Source organism: Perognathus longimembris, chromosome 23, assembly GCF_023159225.1.
Source record: "Perognathus longimembris pacificus isolate PPM17 chromosome 23, ASM2315922v1, whole genome shotgun sequence".
Taxonomy (NCBI): Eukaryota; Metazoa; Chordata; class Mammalia; order Rodentia; family Heteromyidae; genus Perognathus; species Perognathus longimembris.
In genome coordinates this window covers 8154621-8173980 of record NC_063183.1, presented here as the reverse complement: position 1 = coordinate 8173980, position 19360 = coordinate 8154621, and the positions used below count along the sequence as shown (strand labels likewise).

Below are 19360 nucleotides of genomic sequence, written 5' to 3'. Positions count from 1 at the left end.
CCACATGAGCCACGGAGGTCCTCAAGTTTGGGGGGAGACATATGCAATGGTCAGAGCTTCCCACATGGGCTCTCGGTGCCCTCCTGCCCTCAGACACAACAGGAACTCCTGTGTGCCCATCAAGACTGGGAGATAGATGGTTCACATTGTGATCTGTGTCGGTTCCATACAATCCCACTGCCTGTCCACCTGCCCGCCATTTAAGGATTCTGCACTCTCAGTCTTGTCCTGGAAGTGCAGAGCTTGGCCCTGGGCTGTGTGTAACAGGACACAGAGAGTAGCTGTCGCAGGCTGCCAGGACCCCTGTGCCCACATGAAGCAGGCATCCTTTGATGGGCTGCAGACTTTTTGGGCAACAGGCCCTGAGAGAGTCCAGAATCATCCTGAGATGGAGGGGCCGGCACAGTCCATGGAGGTGATGAGACCCTGTCGGTTCATCAGAGGACGCCTCAGCTGTGGTCCTGGCTAGTGGCAGGCCTAGAACCAGGAGTCTAGACACAGAGGACAGTTCCAGACTCCCTGACAGGGGACTGCTCAGTCACGTTGGGTGCCCATGGCCCACATGGCCTTGGTGCTTGAAGAAACCCAAGATGGCGATACCAAGTGGACATGGTGGGTGATGGTGAGGATTAGCAATGACACAGGAGACACCTGCCATGATTAGGTCACATGACAGAATAACAAGTTACTTCCATCATGGGGGAAGTTTCTAAGATGGCTCCCTTCAGCCTCACCTCCCACTACCCACAGCTGTGGCAGATCCTTCCCTCCTGAGCACTGGCTGGTCAGAGGTATCAGCTGGCTCTCCACACTGCTGTGAGTGACAAAACACCCAAGAGGAGCAACTTGACAGAGGAAGGACCGAGATTCAGCTTGTGGTTTGGTCTATGCTTGCTGGACCACACATATGTGGGCAGAACAACATGGTGGTGGGAGTGGTGTGGAATGGAGGCTGTTCACCTCATGGTGGACAGGAAGGAGAGAGGGAAAGGAAGAGAGAGGCGCAGGGGGAGGGGCCAGGGAGAAAGAGAGGAAGCTAGGGACTGGATACTGTGGAGGACACCCCCCCCCCTCAGTGACCTACTTCCACCAATGGAGCCCCACTTCCAGGAGTTTTCATGACCTTCCAAAATAGTGCCACCAGCTGGAGACCAAGTGTGTGACACATAACCCCTTTGGGGATACACTTCATGCCCAAACCATAACACCCGGTGAGTTGCTTCAAATGAACATGATGGGAGTGGGGGTGGGGAATGATAGAAGGTCATTTCTGATACTAGATCACAAAATGACCCTTTCTTACTCTCTCTTGTTCCCATGCTTGATTAAGCAGATGGAAGCTACCTGTCACCCCCAGGAAGAAGTTGGGGGTTGGGGGGCAAGGAATCAAGGAAGGTCATTGAAACCACCAATCAAGAAGAATTGAGATGACACTCCCCCCCCCCAACTTCCTGGTCCACAGACTCCAGGGAGCAGAATGCTGCCAACAACTACACAAGAGAGCTTAAGGACAGCTCCTCCCAACACGAGGCTTCAGATGAGGCTGCAGCCCCTAGCCAATGCCTTGACTGCAACCGGGTCAGAGATACTCAGCCAGAATCACACAGCAGAGCTGTGGCTGGGCTCCCAAGCCCCAGGGAGTATGTGAGAGTAAATGTGTGTTGATTTAAGCTATTGCATTTTAGGGTGATTTGTTACACAACTAAAGCATCCTGGAAACAAAGGATAAATGAACAACCTGGGAAGGTAGACTGAATTCCACCAGACCAGTGGCACATGATGGCTCTACTTAACTATCATGACCTGTTTTCTGAGTTAGGTGGACCCTGTTTTCTCATGTGCTTCTGCTAAACTAAGCAGCTTCAATTATCCTCATCACCACCACCACTATCAGCATCAACATCATCACCAGATAACCAAATAGTGAGTTCTTGTTACCTAGCAGGGACTATTTCACAGTCACACAGCATCATGACATAGAACTATTATCATTTTATAGGTGAGGGAACCTGAGGCTCTGAAGGAGTTAACCTGACAAAGGCCTCAGTCACTATGTAGCAACTGCAGGAAGTCTAGCTCAAGAGTTAGAGGTGTAACAGTGTTGTTCTATGGCTATGAGTCTTGCACAAGCACCCAGATGGTGAGTAGACTCAAACCCAGGTAGCTGGATGTCAGACATGAGATTCTCAGCTCTCTAGAAGCTTCTCATCTTTAGGGCAATGAGCCACATGTGCTTCACCTGGGGCAATGAGGGACGAGACTGCTGCCTACCTGTGAACACCAGGCTGGCATTTTCCAGTTCTTCCTGGGGAACTTTGAAGCTGAAGGACTCGTTGTAGAAAGGATCGATGGTGCCTCTTAAGAAGGAGGTCTTCTTGGTTTTCACAAGCTTCAGTCCATGCACCAGTTGGACTTTCACAAATGGGTCTAAGAAAATGGACACAGAGGTTTAGAGTGCTGGAGACTGATGCCTGATCCATCCACCATTCATTCCTCCGACTTCCCATCCACCCCTTCCATCTTCCCACCTGGCCATGCCTCCCTTCAACTCCTTATCCCTCCCTCCTTTCACTCATCCAGTCTTCTCTCCATCCGGCCATTCAACCTTCCTTACACTCATCTCTCAGCCCATCTCTCCATCCCTTCACCTATCCATTTCCCCTGCACCTGTCAACTCACTGGCCCACTCCGCATTTGTCATCTACGGCATTTGGAAAGGCAAGAGGGGTAGAATCAGGATGCAGAAAAGTGGCAACCCCCAAACACACACAGATGTATAGATGTCCCGTTATGGGGGAAGTAGGGCAGGGCAGGAGGGAAATGGCTGTACCTGAACCTTGGCTCACATCTGTCTGAAGAAGTTGCTTGGCTCGAATGATGTCCACATTCAGTCTCCCAGCACTGGGGAGATAGTTGAGAGACAGAAGCAGCTCTCCCAGCTCCACTTCATTCTGAAGAGAAGGAAGATGGTCAGAAAGCTGCTGTTAGCTTTTATTCCTCTCGCACCCTCTAGGCAGGACGCTGAGTCCAGCAGCTCACAGACAAGTTCCCACAGGTGGGGAAATGGTGGACAGGGGCACCTTCTTTTTTGACTTCTTTCAGCTTTCCAATTGTTATCTTCACTCTATCTTGGGAAGGTTGTTGTTTTCTCCCCGCCCCCGCCCCCACCGCCTCCTGCTATTACTTGAAAGTCACAGCCACATCAGTAACAATGGATCACAGAGACATAAAGGTGACATGCCATATGGGTGCTAATCGTTTTACCTGCAACAACTGCTGTATTCTCTATAATGAGTCTGTGACGTATTCACACGAACCCCAGGTATCAGATGAGGAGAATGAAGCCCAAAGGGGTTAAATAACACACACAAGGCCATGCTACTAAGAAGTGACAGAGCTAGCCTTCAGATCCGATCCACAACAGAACCCATGCTTCTAGCATGATGCCCGCAATGCTTGGCAAGTGACTTTCCTATAGAAAAGCAGTATTTTCCTGAATGCCAATGCCGTCAGTACTCAAATGCATAATTTCAAACTTCCAAAGGACTAAAACCCAGGAATCCTTACTTTCCTGTATTTTTTGTTGTTGTTGGTAATGGAGTCTGGGAGCACTCTACCACTTTGAGCTACAACTCCACTTCCAGTTTTCTGGGGGATAAATGCAGCTAAGAGTCTCATGGACTTTCCTGTCCAGGCTGGCTTCAAGCCACAATCCTCAGATCTCAAACTCCTAAGTAGCTAGGATTCCAGGATTAGCCACCAGCACCCAGCCTCTGTGTCCCTTTTTAAACACCATTATAGAAAATACAGCCATTTCAAGCAAATAGACTGGAACAACCAATCTCCACCACCTTGTGACCCAATTGCAACAGTATCAACATTCTGCCAAATGATGTGTCTTCAGGATGTGCCTCTAGTGGATCAGGTCATTATATCCAACATTCAGTGGTCAGTGTGGGGGGGGTGATTATGATCAAAGCACTTCACTTGGTATGTATGTACAAAAACAGAATAATGAAGCCTCTTAATATTGCTTTAAAACAGAGGAGGTAAATTGATCAAAATTCATTATACACATTTATGGAATATCACTAAGTTAAGTCTTTTTGTGCTATTAATATACATAAATAGGAAAAACATCTGCAAAGCTATGTTGTATCCGAGGTAGAAAAGCACACAGACTCTCTCATTCCCATGCCCTCACTTAGCTTCAAAAATCAAACCTTCATCCACCTATACCTTCATTCAATCCCGTATATTACTTCTTCCTAGACATCATATTATTTTGTTTGGTTTTGGGGTTTGTTTTTTTTGCCAGTCCTAGGGCTTGAACTCAGGGTCTGAGCACTGTCCCTGGCTTCTTTTAGCTCAAGGCTAGCACTCTACCACTTGAGCCACAGCGCCAGTTCTGGCTTTTTCTATATATGTGGTGCTGAAGAATCGAACCCAGGGCTTCATGTATATGAGGTGAGCACTTTTGCCACTAGGCCATATTCTCAGCCAACATCATATTCTTTTATCTGCAATAATTCAGTGTATTTACCTGCAAAGAAATAAGACCATTCATTCCCCTCCATCCATCCAAATGTTCATCTATACATTCATCCTCTCATCCATCCACCTGCATAAGTATCTCCTATCCATCCACCCAGTCAACTATCTATACATCCACCCACTCATCTCTCCCCACCCATTGACCTATCCATCCATTAATCTATTCATTCATCCATCTATTCATCCGTCCATCTGTCTGCCTGCCCGCCTACCATTCATCCATCCACCCATCCAGCCAGCCAGCCATGAATCCATGCATGCATGTATGCATGCAAACATACATCTATCCATTCAATTCTTCTATCATATCAGCAAATTAATGCCAAACACCAGCTCTGGAATAATGCTTGGCACAAAGTAAATACTCAATAAACATTTGTTGACAAAATGAGCAGTCAAGAGATAACCTATAGGCTGGGAATATGGCCTAGCGGCAAGAGTGCTTGCCTCTTACACATGAAGCTCTCGGTTCGATTCCCCAGCACCACATATATGGAAAACGGCCAGAAGGGGCGCTGTGGCTCAGGTGGCAGAGTGCTAGCCTTGAGCGGGAAGAAGCCAGGGATGGTGCTCAGGCCCTGAGTCCAAGGCCCAGGACTGGCCAAAAAAAAAAAAGAGATAACCTATAAGTGAGCAAGTTAGTCCCCAAATAAGAAAAAAAGAATCCCACATTAACTCAAGATTGCAGATTGGCAACCTACAGATGTGTTTGGTTTTTTTTTTTGGCCAGTCCTGGGCCTTGGACTCAGGGCCTGAGCACTGTCCCTGGCTTCTTCCCACTCAAGGCTAGCACTCTGCCACTTGAGCCACAGCGCCGCTTCTGGCCGTTTTCTGTATATGTGGTGCTGGGGAATCGAACCTAGGGCCTCGTGTATCCGAGGCAGGCACTCTTGCCACTAGGCTATATCCCCAGCCCGTACAGATGTGTTTTGTGTAACCTGCATCATGCTTAAACAGATAATTACTCTTAATTAGTATGTAATTCAAGAGTCAAGATGTTTCACATTTTTAAAACAATCTGGATTTCTTGCTTTGTTTGAAAACCAGGAAGGCAATGTTGGGATTATGTTCCCACCTGACAACTGACAAAAATTCACTGCTTGGCTAAACGTTAGTCAGGTGTTGAACCTTCTTCTAAGCCCACCTGTGCGCTTTCCTGTGCAACCCAGTTTTGGCAAGAACTCTGCTCAGCCGGCTTAGTAAGAACCCTTACCCATGATGTCTGCTCACCCTGAGTAACCGAGAAAGGCTTTTCCTCCCCCTCTCCTCCCTAACCTGCAGAGATGTCTGCTCACCCTGGCCTGGCTGCAGAAAGAATCCCACAAGCTCAGTCTAGCCAGAGTCTCCTCCCAGCTTTGCCCCTCCTGTTTCCTCTTTGTCATTTGCCATCCACTGAGCCCCGCTTGCCCCTTGATCTGGACTCGGGCTTCCCCAGGCCACATGTGGAGTGAAGCCCTATCCCTTCCCTTGGCAAAATCCCATCACATCAGTCCTCCTAGCTTCACCATACCCTGATGAAAGTCTGATCACGGTGCTTTAACACGATTCACCAAATGAATCCTTTCTTCCACGGAAAAATAGACACAATTGCTAGAATCATTTAATAGTGGAGGAACCAGTATGGCTGTGTGCATGCCTGTAATCTCAGCACTAGGGAGGTTGAGGGAGGAGGAACTGAACTTCAAGGACAACCTGGACTACATAGTAAGACCCTGCCGCAACACACAAACCAAACAAAACAGAAAATCATTGAGGAGCCTGGAGTATTCACAAGAATAGTCAGAAATGTTTATACCATTTTTATCTGCTTCACTGTTGGCTGCTGCTGCTTGCTAACTTTTGGGGTTCTTGTCTCTTGAACTCAACTCAAAGGGTGAGCGTAAAGAACTCTACCCAAAGAGAAGCTTTCAGGTGGAAAACTGCTTCAGCTCTGTCCCCACTCTTCCCAAGTGACTGAGGCTTGGAGCTTTTATACCCTGGGCTCATCCCCTATGCAAATGAGTTGTAAGATAACAGACCAATCAGGTAAGGTCTGCTGAGTCACTGGATCTTCAGACCCAGATTTGTAGTTCTCAGTTAGGTCTGACTCCTGCATCCCTCAGATGCTGATGAACTAGGAGGGATGGAGGCAGCAGGACATTCTATTCTCTGCAGCTGGGATTTTTCAAACAATCTGGAATTTTCCATAGTATATTCTCCCATGGCCAGCCTAGCAGTGCCTTCTACTACAAGGTGTTCTCTCAGGATCTTGGGCTCTAACTAATCTACCCAACTACTTGACTTCCTCACTACACATCTAGGGGAACTTCCGTACTTTTCAGTATTTGGAGTCTACAGGACACCTGCTGTTTCCTGGGAATCATAACTCACATGTCCCCTTCTCATCCTCAAACTCCCATGTGGGACATGGTCTTCACTAGGTATTTTCTTGCTCTTCAAAAAGGCCAGGAGAAGCCAGGAACTGGTGGCTCACACCTAACTACTCAGGAGGCTGAGATCTGAGGATCGAAGTTCAAAGCCAGCCCAGGCAGGAAAGTCTACAAGACTCTTATCTCTAATTAACCACCAGAAAACTGGAAGTAAAGCTGAGGCTCAAAGTGGTACAGCACTAGCCTTGAGTAAATAGAACTCAAGGACAGAGCCCAGGCCTGGAGTTCAAATTCCAGGACAAAAACAAAAACAGAAAACAAGGAAAGCCATTTGTGGTAGAAACCATTCTTTGCATTTACAATGTTGCTCTTTTCCTGGGCTGGTGAGATGTGGCTCCAGCCCTTTCTTGCAATGCTGGGCAGCAGCAGTGAACTAAGCTCTCAGGTAACCGCCGGTACTCAATGGTGTGTTGTGTTGCATGGTAGGGGTGGTGGTGTGCTAGTCAGCTTTCTGTGACTGTAACAAAATGACTGCAGTCCTCAGCTTACAAAGAGAAAAGGGTTATTTGGGGTCAGAGTTAGGGAGTCATCTTTCCATGATGGACAGTCCCTACATTATAGCTAGGAAGCGAAAAAGAGAAGGGGAAAGGACCTAGGGTTCCTTCAAGGGCGTGGTATCTCCTAAGAGGCCCCACCTCTTAAAGACACCACTACCTCCCAATAGTGACACTCTGGGGACTAAGCCTTTACCATATGGACTTTTGATGCATCATGAACACCAAAGCCATAGCAGGTGGACTAAATCCACGTCTGCCTCAGGGCATTTTCCATTTATGACAGATCTATGAGAACAGGCCTGCGTCTGTAGTTATAGTATCTGAATCCAGGTGACCCTGACCACGCCAGTCCCAGAGAGGACTTGTGGGTGACATTCTGTCTCCGGCTCTGTCCAGCCCCAAGAGGCTGAGAACTGACCTGACAGGAGGAACGGGAGGTGGGTACCACTGGGGCCTCCCTCTTCCTTACTGAAGCTGTATCACCAATAAATAAGCCTCGTTTCCTTTTTTATAAGAGCCTGATGCGCTTAATTTGGCGGGAGCACGTGGGTTGGCCCCCGGGAAGAACTGAAATAGATCTGTAGGTCTGTAAATTACTCAAATGAATCCCGAAGCCACTGGGCAGCCAGCTCCAAAGCTGCTACCAATGCCTCCTAGGCAAAACCCCTCACCCTGCAGCTCTGCAATGCCACTCAAGTCGAGCCGGGAAAGCAAGAGATGGGCTCTCCTGGCAGCGGGCTCCCTCAGCCGCGGCCTCGGCTAGCTGCCACCTAACAGCGGGCTTCAGATGTGGGTACACAAACAACTTTACCAGAGCCCAAAGCCAGCTGTCTGGGCTCACCCACTGGGGAAACCCTTTTGTCTCTTCATTGACCTCACACACACAATGGGGATGGGTGTTTTCATAATGCAAAATCCAACCCACTAGCCCCACCAGCACTTCCCACATTTTGTCAGATGCCTTTTTTTTTTTGTATTCTCCCCACCCCCGTTTTTGTCAATATGCCAACATGGATTTGCAAAATGATATGATATGATGACAACACGCTTTATTTATTTATCCACCGCTGGGGCTTAACTGTACCACATACTTTATATGCACTATATATGTGTATGTATACGTATACACACACACACACAAAAAAAAAAAAAAAAAAACTTGAGATGGGCTAATCCATAATCATTATGAGAATTTAGTGGATAACAGAAAAAATTCACGCTAGTAATTTTTTTTATAGATAATACATGGAAATGATTGTATGAAACAAATCTCACTTGTTTCTTTTCTTTTTTGTGGTTGATCATGGGGCTTGAATGCAGGGCCTGGGCCCTGTCCCTGAGCTTTTTTTGCCCAAAGCTAGTGCTCTATCACGTTAAGCCATAGCTCTACTTCCGTTTTCTGGTGGTTCATTGGAGGTAAAGGTCTCACTGACTTTCCTGCCCAGGCTGGTTTTGGACCCACGCTCCTCAAATCTCAGCCTCCTGGGTCGCTAATAGCATAGTCATGAGCCACAACTTCGTTTGTGTCTTTCAAGGCAGAAACTCCAAAATTGGAATTTCTCTTACACAGTGCCATTCTGAAGAGAAATTCAGAGTCAGGCTCAGAGTGTCTGCCTGTTCCTTCCCCACCCCCCTCCGGTTTTCCCAGCTGAGTGTCAATTTCATGGCCAGGAATGATTCCAGTGAAATCATCAGGCAATGACTTACTGATATTACAGCTATGAGTTCACACAGAGCCAGGCCTGGCCCCTTACAGAGCTATGGGCACCTGTCAGGAATTGTCAGCCAACATTAAAGACAACCCTTGACAGTTGAAGTTGGTCTTTCCTGCCATTTTCCAAAGAAAGAAGCTGAGCCTGGTTGGAGTCCAGTGGGTTGAAGGCGAAACCACTAGCTCCAGGTCTTGCATGCAGCCTCTTCTTATAGCTAATGCCAGGCAAGGCCTTGGGCAACCAAACCCAAATGTCCTAGGCCTCAGTTTCTCTACATCGCAATAAGTAAGGGTCTGGGAGTGGTCTGCATGCTTAACTGTCACCATTGACTACACTGACTTGGGTATCTGACTACAAACAGCGAGGATCCTACCAGCCCCGCCAAATTCCTTGCGCTGTGAGCCAGGGCTTACTGGTGCGTGGCCCTCCTGGGACAGGCTAGGACAATCAGGCTGGGACAGAGACAGGAGTTGCCTCAGCCTACACTTCTAGGGAGTGGCTACGCCAGGATTTGAACCCAGGTTCCTGTCACTCGAAGAGCTGTGTGCTTAGCCATCACCAGCTCATAGCCACAAAGGCACCCATGCCAAGATGTCTGGAAGTCAGGCAGTCGAACTCTCTAGCCTTGACTCTGCCACTGGGAGCTGGGTGACTGGGACAAGCCACTGGACCTCTCAGTGCTGATGGCTGTGTTAATCGAGGCAAGAGAGCAGTTGATCCAGGTTGTTTCTGGTCCCTCTCCTCATTCACGGTGTAACTCGCCACAGAACAGCTGGCGTGCATGTCTAAAGCAGGAAATCAATGTTTTCTTAAGGAAGAGAGGAACAGGGAAGGCCCTGTGGAAAGGAAGCGTGGCGGTCCTGGCTGCTTTGTACAGGCTCTGGCCTGGCTCCGGAGCTGGTGGTGCTCAGGCCTAACAGGCTGACAGAACCTGAACAGGAAACAGTTTGGACACTGGAAGGCAATAGAGATTGATGGCAGCTGGGGGGCAAGTAGAAGCAGCGCATCACTAAAACCTGCCAGTGACCATGGGGAGTATCCAAACCACGGCCAGGAGTGTCTGTTTCCCAGGCTGCTTTTAGTGGCCAGTGAGAAGGCAGGCCAGGGGCCATCCTGAAATACAGGGAGCTACCAAGTAGACCGCTAAGCCAGCAGTGGTCTCTGAGCCTCTCCAGTGATTTCTGCCTTTAAAACAAGCCCCAGGGGCCAGGAATGTGGCTTAGTGGTAGGGGACTTGCCTAGCATGCATGAGGCCTTGGGTTTGATTCTTCAGCACCACAAAAATAATAATAAAATTTTCCAGGCGCTGGTGGCTCACACCTGTCATCCTAGCTACTCAGGAGGCTGAGAGCTGAGGATCACAGTTTAAAGATAGCCCAGGCAAAAAGATGACCATGAAACTCGATCTCCAATTGACTACTCACACACTGGAAGTGGCACTGTAGCTCAAGTGGTAGAGCACTATCCTTAAGAAAAGTAGTTCAGGGACAGTGCCCAGGCCCAGAGTTCAAACACTACAACTGAGAAAAAAAAAAAAAAAAAACAAATCTCAGTTAGGCATCCGTGTATGACACCCAACATTCATCCCAACCTACAGAGTGTACCCACAGTGTACCTCTTTGCAAGCTGGGGGTGCTGGGTAATAATGGTGCCAGCCTGGGCTGGCCAGATGTACTGTGTGTGTGTGTATGTGTGCGCGCGTGCGTGTGCATGTGCGTGCGGGTGTGCAAGGGAAAACTCTGATCTCCTTCTTGATTCTTTTGTGAGCTTTTAAAACAAAAGATTTGAAAAAATAATTCAGGTCCTATCTACTGCCTGCAGCATGACTGAGACAGAAGCATTTGTATTGGTGGCTCATGCCTGTCATCCTAGCTGCTCAGGAGACTGAGATCTGAGGATCACGGTTTGAAGCCAGCCCGCATAAGCGTCCCTGAGACTCTTATCTCCAATTAACCACCAAAAGAGCTGAAAATGGAGCTGTGGCTTTTTTGAGTAAAACAAGCTAAGGGACAGTGCCCAGGCCCTGAGTTCAAGCCCAAGTACGTACACACACACACACACACACACACACCACAAATCTGTGAGACTCCATCTCCAATTAGACAGCAAAAAGCAGGGCTGGAGGTGTGGCTCAAGAGGAAGAGCACCAGTCAAACACACAAGCCGAATGAGAGTGCAAGGCCCAGAGTTCAAGCCCAAATGACTGCCAAATGACAACAACAACAACAATAATAATAATTTGCCAGGTATGTGCAAAGCCCTGGTTTCCATCCCCAGAACTAGAAAAGAAAAAAGCTAATACTCTTTACATACTATTATTCAATTCAAAAAGCCTCCACTGCGTCCAGTGCGGCAGACCCTGAGAATAGATGACAACACATGCTAGCCTGTCTCCTCTGGCACGGTGGGGACATTTCCTGTTGACCCCAGAATTCAGGGCCAGGGCCAGTGCTGAACACCATTGCACTGCAGCAAGAAGCCGGCAACGGGCGGGGCCTACCATCTCCCAGGGTCTGTGAGGGGCAGAGGCCGAGCCCTGGGGCTTCATGCCTCCCCAGAGGGGAGAACCCAGGGGTCCCCTGCTTGACCCCTGGCCCTGTCATGGGCTGAAACTCCAGGGTGCAAGCTCAAGCTCTCGCTTGACTTGTTTTTTCCGTTGTGTGTTTGTGTTTTTTTGGTGGTTGTTGTTTGGCCGGTGCTCAAGAACTTTTGTGCCTAGACTGGCCTTGAACCTTGATCCTCAGATTTCAGCCTCCTAAATAGGTAGGATTACAGGCATGACCCAACGTCACCTGGCCAAAATGCTATCCTTAGGGGAACACCAGGTGAAGAACATTCCAAAATCATGTCCATATTAAAAAAGAAAACCAAACCAAAACAACAACATGGGATCCAGGCGCCGGTGGTTCGGGTCTGTACTTCTAGCTACTCAAAGAGGCTGAGATCTGAGGAGCACGGCTCAAAGCCAGCCAGCCTGGGCAGAAAAATCTGTGAGACTCTTCTCTCCAATGAACCACCAGAAAATTGGAAGTGGCGCTGTGGCTTGACCAGGTAGAGCCCTAGCCTTGAGCTGTAGAGCGCAGGGACAGCACCCGGGCCCTGAGTTCAAGCCCCACGACTGACCAAAAGAAAAGAAGCGAGGGCTGGGGATATGGCCTAGTGGCAAGAGTGCTTGCCTCGTATACATGAGGGCCTGGGTTCGATTCCCCAACACCACATATACAGAAAACGGCCAGAAGTGGCGCTGTGGCTCAAGTGGCAGAGTGCTAGCCTTGAGCGGGAAGAAGCCAGGGACAGTGCTCAGGCCCTGAGTCCAAGCCCCAGGACTGGCCAAAAAAAAGAAAAGAAAAGAAGTGAAATTCCGATCAACTATGGAAACCGTCATCAAGCCGTCATTCTGTGAGGTCCCTCACCTGCGAGCTGGGGATGAGGGCCTTCCACCAGTGGCCGCCCTTGACCAGGTCCACGTCACACAGAGGCACCGACACTTTCCCGATGACACAGTGGCGGGAAAACTTATCGAAATCCAGGGCGGTGAGGAGCAGCGTCCTGCGCTGGGCTTCCAGGAAGGGGATATCAAAGGTGTACCGCTCCTCGAACACGGGGTTCTGGGTCTTGCGCTTCACCCCTGTCTGCTTGGAGTTCTTCTGGTCGGGCAGGAGGCAGATCTTGACGTAGGGGTTGGAGTGGGCCATATCCTGCCGCGAGCCATCGTGGGAGATGGGGAGAGGCAGGTCCCGGGCCTCGATCACCCGCACTGTCAGGTGGTTGTGCAGAAGGTCGTACTGCGTGCTGAAATGGAGCTTCCCCAGCTGGTACTTGGACAGGATCTCCTCGTCCGTCAGCGAGTCCATGTCATCTGCACCGCCACCGCCGCCACTGCCGGAGTCCAGGGAGTACAGGCGGGGCTCGAACTTACGGAAGTAATCATCCGGGGTGTAAGCCCGGCGGAGCACCGAGGGCTGGATGGGTTCCTTCTTGGCACTGAGCACCCCAAACTCGATGGGTTTGATGTCAATGAGCGGGGAGCTTGGACGTCTCGAATCCAGATCTACACAGTGAGCAGAAATACCCATGAGGACCCTGATTCCCGTGGCTCACGCCTGTCATCCTCAACTACTTGGGGAGGCTGCTGAGATCTGAGGATCCAGGTTCCAAGCCAGCCCAGGCAGGAAAGTCCATGAGAGTCTTATGTCCAGTTAACCACCAATAAGCCAAAAGTGGCTCAAGTGGTAGAGCACCACCCTCCAGTGAAAGAGCTCAGGGACAGTGTCTGGGCCCACAGAGGGAGATTTGGGCTCTACCCAGCCCTCTGCCCCCAGTCATTGACACAGTCCCGAACCCTAGAGGTCACCCAAATGAGCAAACCCCACCGTGTAACAAGGAACCTGGAAAAGATCAATTCAATCAACTCAGAAAATCTCCAACGTGAGATCCGTGGAAGCAGCCATGCCTCTCTGTCGCCCTGGGTCCTACATGTCACCTGGTGCTGCCTCTGAGATAGCAACAGCCCTGCCCTTGACTTCTCGGCTCAAGGACACTGAGGGGTGTCTGGGAAAGCCATTTGCAAACCCCCACAGCACCCCCCAGGTGGACTCACTGGAAATCCTCCGAGTCAGGCTGTACGTGGATCTGGATGTGTCGGACGAGGAGCGCCGCCCATCAGGGGAGTTGGTCCGTGGGGTCAGCGGGACATCGCTGGCTGTGTGGACAGAGTCACCATCTTTGTCACTGCTCCGGCTGGCCACCCTATAGGAGGGGACAAGATTCCAGTGGTGGTTGGAGAACCCTCAGGGACCCCTCCAATGTCTCCCCCATGCCTGGACTGCTCCCAGAACAGAGAAGGAAACTGGCAGAGGCGCAAGCTGAGCACCGGGAATTGCCGTCACTGACGGGCCAGCTCTCTCACCTACTCCACACAACTTTACAATTGCAGGAGTGTGATCTCCTAAAATCCTCAACAACGCCTTCGTTTTTGCACAAAATATCAACTGTGGTAAAGGGCTTATTCCCTAGTGTAGAACACTGTAGCAAGCACTGGTGTCATTTCAGGCCTGGATAGGTATGGGGGTTCACACCTGTAATCCCAGCTCCACAGGAAGAAAGCTGAGAACAGCAGACTGGAGCCAGTGAGATCCTTTGGAAGGAAAGATGGGGGAGAGGGGTGGAAGGAGGTGAGGGGAGAGACAGCCTGAAGGAGGTTATCATTACACACACAGCTTCTGGATTGGAACCCTGGCTGGGTGTCCTTGAGCCAGTCCCTTTCATTCTCTGTGCCTCCACTTCCCCAGCCATACAGCAAGAACAAACCCAGTGCCCACCAACCGAGCCACTGTGTACACAGGATGCATTCACACAGGAAGTGCCCCCACAGTGCGGGGGGTGATGTAGCCAGGTACATTCTAGCTGACACTCCTATAACAGGAATGGCTTTAAGATTCCACCTCTCATTAGGCATTGGTGGCTAACACCTGTAATCTGAGTTACCCAAGAGGCTGAGTTCTGAGGATGGTGGTTCAAAGCCAACCTGGGAAGGAAAGTCTGTGAGACTCTTATCTCCAATGATCCACCTAGGAAACCAGAAGTGGAACTGTGGCTCAAAGTGGTAGAACGCTAGCCTGTGCTAAAGAGCTCAGGGGCAGCAGTCAGGCCTTGAGTTCAAGCCCCACTACAGAGAGAGAGAGGAGAGAGAGAGAAAGAGAGAGAGAGAGAGAGAGAGAGAGAGAGAGAGAGAGAGAGAGAGAGAGAGAGAGAGAGAGAGAGCTCTCCCTCAATCCAGGATGGGTGCTGTATGCCTGGAATCCCAGCATTTTGAGGACGAAGCAGCAGAGTCTCAGATTGGGATTAGCCCTGGCTACATAGGTCTCTCTCTCTACCTCTACCACTCTCTCTCTCTCTCGCTCTCACTCCTCTCTCTCACACACACATACATGCTGATAGATAGACAGATAATAGATGGATGAATGGATGGGTGGACAGGTAGATTCAGGACAGATCTCTAAATGGGTAGATGATTAAGATGATAGATAAGGATAGATGATGCAAGAATCATGGTTAGATAAAATAGATAAAGACAGATGATGGATGGATGAGTGGGTGAAGAGGCTGATGATAGCTGGATGGATGGATGGATGGATGGACAGACCAATGACTATACCTCCAGCTGGGCAGGGGTGCTGGGGGAGGGAAAGGAGGGGAATCTAGCGATGGGGAGGGAGATGGTGCGCTAAGGCCTTGATCCTTAATCGCTGCAGAGTCCCCCCTTCCCTGTTTGCAGCGCACATCAACCTGACATTTAAGCCTGCAGGGAAACTCGGCTTCAAAATGGCAAGCTTTGAGTTCCAAGAGGTCTTCAGATCACCTTACAAAATGAGAGGGTCAGATGGCCACCAGGCGCCTGGAAGGGTCAGAACAAGAGGACGCTATCAGAAGGGGCTTCCTGCTCCCCATCTGCCTGCAGGTGGGAGGGAGCGGGGAGGGCAGTGGCTTAGGTCAAATCACAGCAGTCTCTCTCCTCTGTCCCTTGAACAAAAGCAGCCACCCTCTGTTTGGAAGGCTGGCCCAGGTGCCATGACCCTAGTCCCCCGGTCCCTCAGGGCAGCCCTGCTTCCCAGCACCCCTCCTCCCAGCTGCCTCACTAGCGCCCCCTTCAGTCTCTCAGGCCCAACTGCCCATGCATCCACACCAGGCCTCCCTGCCCTCCCCCCAACCACAGAGCCCCCTGTCCTCTGCCTTGTAGCTCCTCACCAAGTGGGTCTGGCTACAAGGACACCTGCTCAGAAGGTCAAGGACCCATCCTAGCCTGTCACGCCTCCCTAGCGCTGTCCTCCCTCTTAGCTGACACTAAGTGGTGACTCCTTGCCCCAGCGGGCCCTGGACACTTAGTGCTGGCATGGGGGAGTCTGCCATGTCACTTTCCAGGGAAGGAAAAGCAGGAAGGGAGGAGACAGAGAAAAAGGAAAGGAAGGGGAGAGAGAGAGAGAGAAGGAGAGAGAGAAAAGGAAGGGAAGGAGAGAGGGAGGGAGGGAATGAAAGGGAGGAAAGGGAGGAGGGAAGGAAGGAGGGAAGGAGAAAGAAAGGAAGAGAATGAGGGAAGGAAGGTAAAGTAAGAAAGAAAGGGATAATGGAGAGAGGAAAGGAAGAAGGGAAGGAAGGAGTGGAGGAAAGGGGGAAAGGAGGGAGACCAGGAAGGAGAAAGGAAGGGTGAGAGAAGGAAGGGAGGAGGGAAGGAAGAAGGGAATGAGGGAACGAGAGGAAGAAGAAGGAAAGCAGGGAAGGAGGAATGGAGGGAGGGAAGGGGAGAGGTAATGAAGGAGGGTGGGCATACCCTTCTTGTGGTTCTTTTTTTTCCCTGCTAGTCCTGGGGCTTGAACTCAGGACCTGGGCACTGTCCCTGGCATCCTTTTGTTCAAGGCTAGCACTCTACCTCTTGAGCCACAGCACCACTTCCATCTTTTTCTGTTTATGTGGTGCTGAGGAATCAAACCCAGGGCTTTGTGCATGCTAGGCAAGCAATCTACCACCAAGCCACATTCCCAACTCCTTCTTGTGGTTCTTGTCTGGTTCATTTTGTGCCCCTCTGGGGTCCCCTGTCATAGACACCCCCTCCCCCCACACACAGCGAATTCTGTACTTGGCAAAGGTCAAAGGAAGCAGGCAATGGTGCTCAAGCCCCCACTGTCTGCCATGCCCAGCTCCGGGCAACCCCCCCCCCCCCACTGGCCGGGCTGGTGTCCCTGCAAGGCCTGTAAGAACCCTGGGCACTGGCTTATGGCCTGAACAAGTGAACCATTTCACTTCCATTCATTTTTATGAGTTCTTCTGGCACTGCCCCCAAAGGAGACATCAGATTGTACAACTGTCCCCATGCTCACCAGCCCCAGCCCCAGGGTCCCTGTGACACAGTCCATGTGACCATGCCACGCCTCCAAGGTCACACACACAGCACACACATGACAGCTCATCTGCCATGCTGCAGAGATGAGCCAAGGGGCCCCCCTGCCTCGGATGTCATAGCAGGAACAGTGCCACAAGGCCCGTGCACTTGACATTTCCACTGCCTGCCTGTTTGATAACACCCAACTGCCCACCTGGTAAATAAATCTGTGGGGAACACAAGCTGCAAATCTGCTTTGTGAAGCCGGGCACTGGGTACTGGTGGCTCACGCCTGTCACCCCAGCTGCTCAGGAGGCAGAGATCTGAGGATCATGGTTCCAAGGCAGGAAAAGTCCGTGAGACTCTTATCTCCAATTAACCAGCAAAAAGCAAGGAGCAGAGCTGTGGCTCTGTGAGCCACAGCCTTGAATGAGAAAGTTAAGAGAGGGCACAATTTCCTGAGTTCAAATCCCAGTACCAGCATGTGCACACACAAATTGCTTTTGAATGATTTGACATGCCTCCCCTTTTCAGATTGTTTCTTAACCATTTTGCATTATAACAAATGCCAAAAAAAAAAAAAAAAAAAAGTGAGAGCAGTGCTGCCCAGGGTTTCAGAAAGCCTGGGCTCACCCTGGGAAAGCAGGAAGGATCTGAATGGTTGCTCACACTGCAGAAGGCGGAACTCTGCAGGGTGCCATTTGCATTCATAGCAACCACCACCATGTAAATGGTGCTGCCTTTGGTGGTTACATGGCATGCCAACCATGTGGTATGGTCCCAGCCTGCTTCTCTGCTTGCAGCGAAACCCAAAGCAGAGTCCCTCTAGAGGACCAAACCTGTTGGTGGCTCACTCCTGTAATCCTACCTACTCAGAAGGCTGAGATCTGCAGTTCAAAGCCAGTCCAGGCGGGAAAGTCTGTGTGACTCTCATCTCCAATGACACACCAGGAAACTGGAAGTGGAGCTGTGGCTCACAGTAGTAGAGCACTAGCCCTGAGCTGTGGCTCGCAGCCTTGAGCAAAAGAGGTTCAGACAGCGCCCAGGCCTCAAGTTCAAGCCCCACAACCAATAACAACAAAACAAAAAATAGAGCATCCTCAACTCATACCCAGGCTGTGTCATTCAGCTTCCAGGGACCTGGCAGCACATGGAGACTCCCCAAATTCCTTAACTGACCTTCAGGACCTTACAGGACCTGAGCTTGTGGGGCCTGTTTCCCCACTTGGCCCAAGCGCAGGGCACATTCCTGGGGTCTCCCAACAGAGTCTGCTCCCTTCTGTCTGGGCACAGCACTCCCATGTCTGCCACACAGCCACACCCACGGCTGCAGAGCCACACCCACTGCCGCAGAGCCACGCCCATAGAGCCACAGAGCCACACCCACCACCACAGAGCCGTGCCCACCACCACAGACCCACACCCAGGGCCACAGAGCCACACCCACAAAGCCACACCCACTGACACAGAGACACACCCACCACCACAGAGCCACACCCACTGCTGGATTTTGGAGCGCTGCCATCAGGGCATGGAGTGACATCATGGGGCACAGCCAAGCTGTGTCCACTCTAGCTTGCTCCGTATAGCTGACACAGGACTCTGGAGAGGTAAACGTGTGCCAGACACCCTTCCCCACTAGCTTAGTCCACAGGATTGACCTCCACCTTGGCCTGGGGTGGACAGGTGACCAGCATCATGACCTGGCGCTGACACCTCCAGGTAAAATTGGCTGGGTCAAGTGATTGGCACAAGCTAGGCACAGTCTTCCCTGGTTGTTGTTGTTTCTCTGTAGAGACAGAATGTAGATCTCATGCTGCCACATGAAGAAAGCAGGCTTAAAAGTGAGGCCAATTTAGAAAAGGAGAGAGAGAGAGAGAGAGAGAGAGAGCGCACATTTTATGAGTCGCTGGATCCAACCATACCTGAAGCCATCAGCACAGGATTTTTCAGTAAGATTTTGTCACATATGATGTGTAGAACGTGGATCCACCACTTTGAAAGGCAACTAGACTTGCATCCCTGCTTTGTGTTCTACACAAAATTTACAAATCCTGAATGTGGCAAGGGGACTGTATCCAACGTTTGTGTGGACTGCTGTGCCTGACATATAGTGTGTCCTCAGGAAATAACTACCAAAGAAAGTGACAGCAACTTTTCAGTAGTATGAGTGGTGTGTTAAGTACTCCATTTCTGCCTGTAGCTTAGTTAGCAGCTGGATTTTATTTCTCTCTCTCTCTCTCTCTCTCTCTCTCTCTCTGTGTGTGTGTGTGTGTGTGTGTGTGTGTGTGT

At 50.4% G+C, this 19360-nt stretch overlaps 1 protein-coding gene across 1 annotated transcript in view; it reads right to left on the bottom strand.

Annotated features, from left to right (window-relative positions):
* Syt17 (synaptotagmin 17) overlaps nt 1–19360 on the bottom strand; it is a 46459-nt gene that overhangs the window by 20117 nt on the left and 6982 nt on the right. The window contains exons 4-7 of the mRNA XM_048332654.1: nt 13793–13941; nt 12606–13243; nt 2831–2951; nt 2272–2427 (exon numbers count right to left, since the gene is read on the bottom strand). Of these exons, the coding sequence (XP_048188611.1) occupies nt 2272–2427; nt 2831–2951; nt 12606–13243; nt 13793–13941 (1064 nt within the window). The remainder of the gene's footprint in view (nt 1–2271; nt 2428–2830; nt 2952–12605; nt 13244–13792; nt 13942–19360) is intronic.